The 2,400-nt window shown below is 43.0% G+C and overlaps 1 protein-coding gene across 1 annotated transcript in view; it reads left to right on the top strand.

Moving 5' to 3' along the window:
- Positions 1-2,400, top strand: part of NLRP1 (NLR family, pyrin domain containing 1) — a 69,246-nt gene that overhangs the window by 49,813 nt on the left and 17,033 nt on the right. Inside the window, exon 11 of the mRNA XM_011958625.1 lies at positions 1,185-1,408. Within this exon, the coding sequence (XP_011814015.1) occupies positions 1,185-1,408 (224 nt within the window). The remainder of the gene's footprint in view (positions 1-1,184; positions 1,409-2,400) is intronic.

Raw genomic sequence — 2,400 nt, 5'->3', positions numbered from 1 at the left:
TGTCTATAGTCATACTCATTATTTCTTATATAACATGTTACCACTTACCAAGCACTGCCACAGACATCATCTCAACCAGGAGACAGCATCACTCCCAACTCACACCTACAGAAGCTGGGGCATCCCAGGACCCACTATTAACCCACATGAGGAGCCTTGGGAAAATCACTTCTGATCTCTATAAACGTGTTGTTTTCAATTCTGCGGGTTTAGCATTAATATTAGCACATATGGCCAGGCACAGTGGCTCATGCCTATAATCCCAGCACTTTAAGAGACCGAGGCAGGAGGATCACTTGAGTCCAGGAGTTCAAGGCCAGCCTGGACAACATGGCAAAACCTTGTGTCTACAAAAATGACCAAAAAAATTAGCTGGGCATGGTAACTTGTGCCTGTAGTCCTAGCTACTCAGGGAGCTGAGGTGGGAGAGTCGCCTAAGCCAGGGATTTCCAGGCTGCAGTGAGCCAAGATCAGGCCACTGTGCTCCAGCCTGGGCAACAGAGTGAGACCATATTTCCAGAGAGAGAGAGAGATACATAGATAGAGATAGACAGATAGATAGATGGAGACAGATAGATAGACATATAAATTAGATAGATAGATATAGAGATATAGATAGATATAGAGATAGAGACAGATACAGATAGAGATAGAGATAGAGATAGATAGAGATAGGTAGAGATAGATGATATAGATAGAGATGATAGGTATAGACAGACAGAAATAAATAGATAGATAGATATAGATAATAGAGACAGATAGAAATCTTAGCACATATATTGTTACTAATTGTTGGTAAATAGGCCCTTTACATATACGAACACTTGTTATTTCATCATCACCATCATTGCCATCATCAACATAGTAGAAAGAGTTCACCGCTCCCAGGCGTGTACTGAGCTGTGAGCATGCATTGAGTCACTTATTCTCACAACTAGGAGGTGGGAGCTACAGTTACTCTTACTGACAGATGAGGAAACCAAAAACAGGAAGGTTAAATGACTTGCTCAGGGATCCACAGTCAAGAGCAGAAGAGCCAGGACTAAAATGCAAGTCCATCTGATTCTGAAGTCTGGGCTTGAAGCCCCTGTACCGTATCCGCAAGCCCCTGCATGGGGTCTGGCATCCAGCAGGTGCTCAGTGAGTTCGTGCAGTAAGTGTCTGCTTCTCCCTCTTTTTCCCAGAGTTCACTTCCCTGTAGCTGGCTCCTACCGCTGGCCCAACACGGGTCTCTGCTTTGTGGTGAGAGAAGCGGTGACCACTGAGATTGAATTCTGTGTGTGGGACCAGTTCCTGGGTGAGATCAACCCACAGCACAGCTGGATGGTGGCAGGGCCTCTGTTGGACATCAAGGCTGAGCCCGGAGCCGTGGAAGCCGTGCACCTCCCTCACTTTGTGGCTCTCCAAGGTAAACAAGAGGGAAGGATAGGGAGGAAGGTGGTGGTAATTATGGGCCTGAAAGGGAGTATAGAATGATGATCTCCTGGGAGAGGGTGTTGTGGCTTCCTTTGAGGGGCCGAGGGGGGGTTATGGAGATGGGGAGCAAGATTTTCCTGCATTCCACTCTTCTCTGGACATATCTTTTTGAAACACATCTCCCAGCCTCATAATTATATCTGCCTAAACTTACTTGAAAGTTTGTATTAAGTGTTATTTATATAGGACATATCACTGAAGGTCCCAGCAGGAAAGTGACAATATGCTCAGTTGAGATTTTTGAAGAAGCTTTTCAAAGACAGGACCATTTACAAAGTAGGCTAAGTGAACTAACAAAGAATGTTGGGACACCAGGGACTAGCAACAATAAGAAGCCATCAGGCAAGGGGAAGAAACAGGGTCATCAGACTCCATCTGAGAGCTGGAGCCGTGAAAGAGGGGCTTCCCTTTAGAAGATAGTCATTATAAAGTGTCCTGACCTCTGTCACCTGCAAAGACTTCCCACAGATAGAGTTCCAAGAAATATCAGCCAACAGTCAAAAATCTCACAAAGGGGAAACAAGGCACCAGAAGTAAGAGCCAGTGGAAACGACAGATACCAGAATCAGTCCCTTAAATCCTTCAGCTGCTGAAATTATCAGAAAAAGAACATAAAACAAGTGTATATAATATGACCAAAAAAAAACCTTAAAACTATCAGCAAAAAGCAATGAACCATTAAAAATGACAAATCAAAGCTGGAAACTAAATTGACTTAAAAAAATGAAAAAACAATCAAGTAACTTGTAGGATACCACAATAAGTCCTAATACGTATCTAAATGGAATTCCAGAAAGATGTGATAGAGAGAAGGGAAAAAAAATGGAATATTCAACAAGACAATTGCAAATAAATTTCTAGAAGTATTGAGACATGTGAGACTTCTCAGAATGAGAAATCCCAAAAATGAAATCCAGGAAAGAC

The sequence above is a fragment of the Colobus angolensis genome, unplaced genomic scaffold (assembly GCF_000951035.1).
Source record: "Colobus angolensis palliatus isolate OR3802 unplaced genomic scaffold, Cang.pa_1.0 Scaffold47, whole genome shotgun sequence".
Lineage (NCBI taxonomy): Eukaryota > Metazoa > Chordata > Mammalia > Primates > Cercopithecidae > Colobus > Colobus angolensis.
Note: the sequence above shows the minus strand (reverse complement) of the source record. Positions and strands in the feature narration are given on the sequence as shown.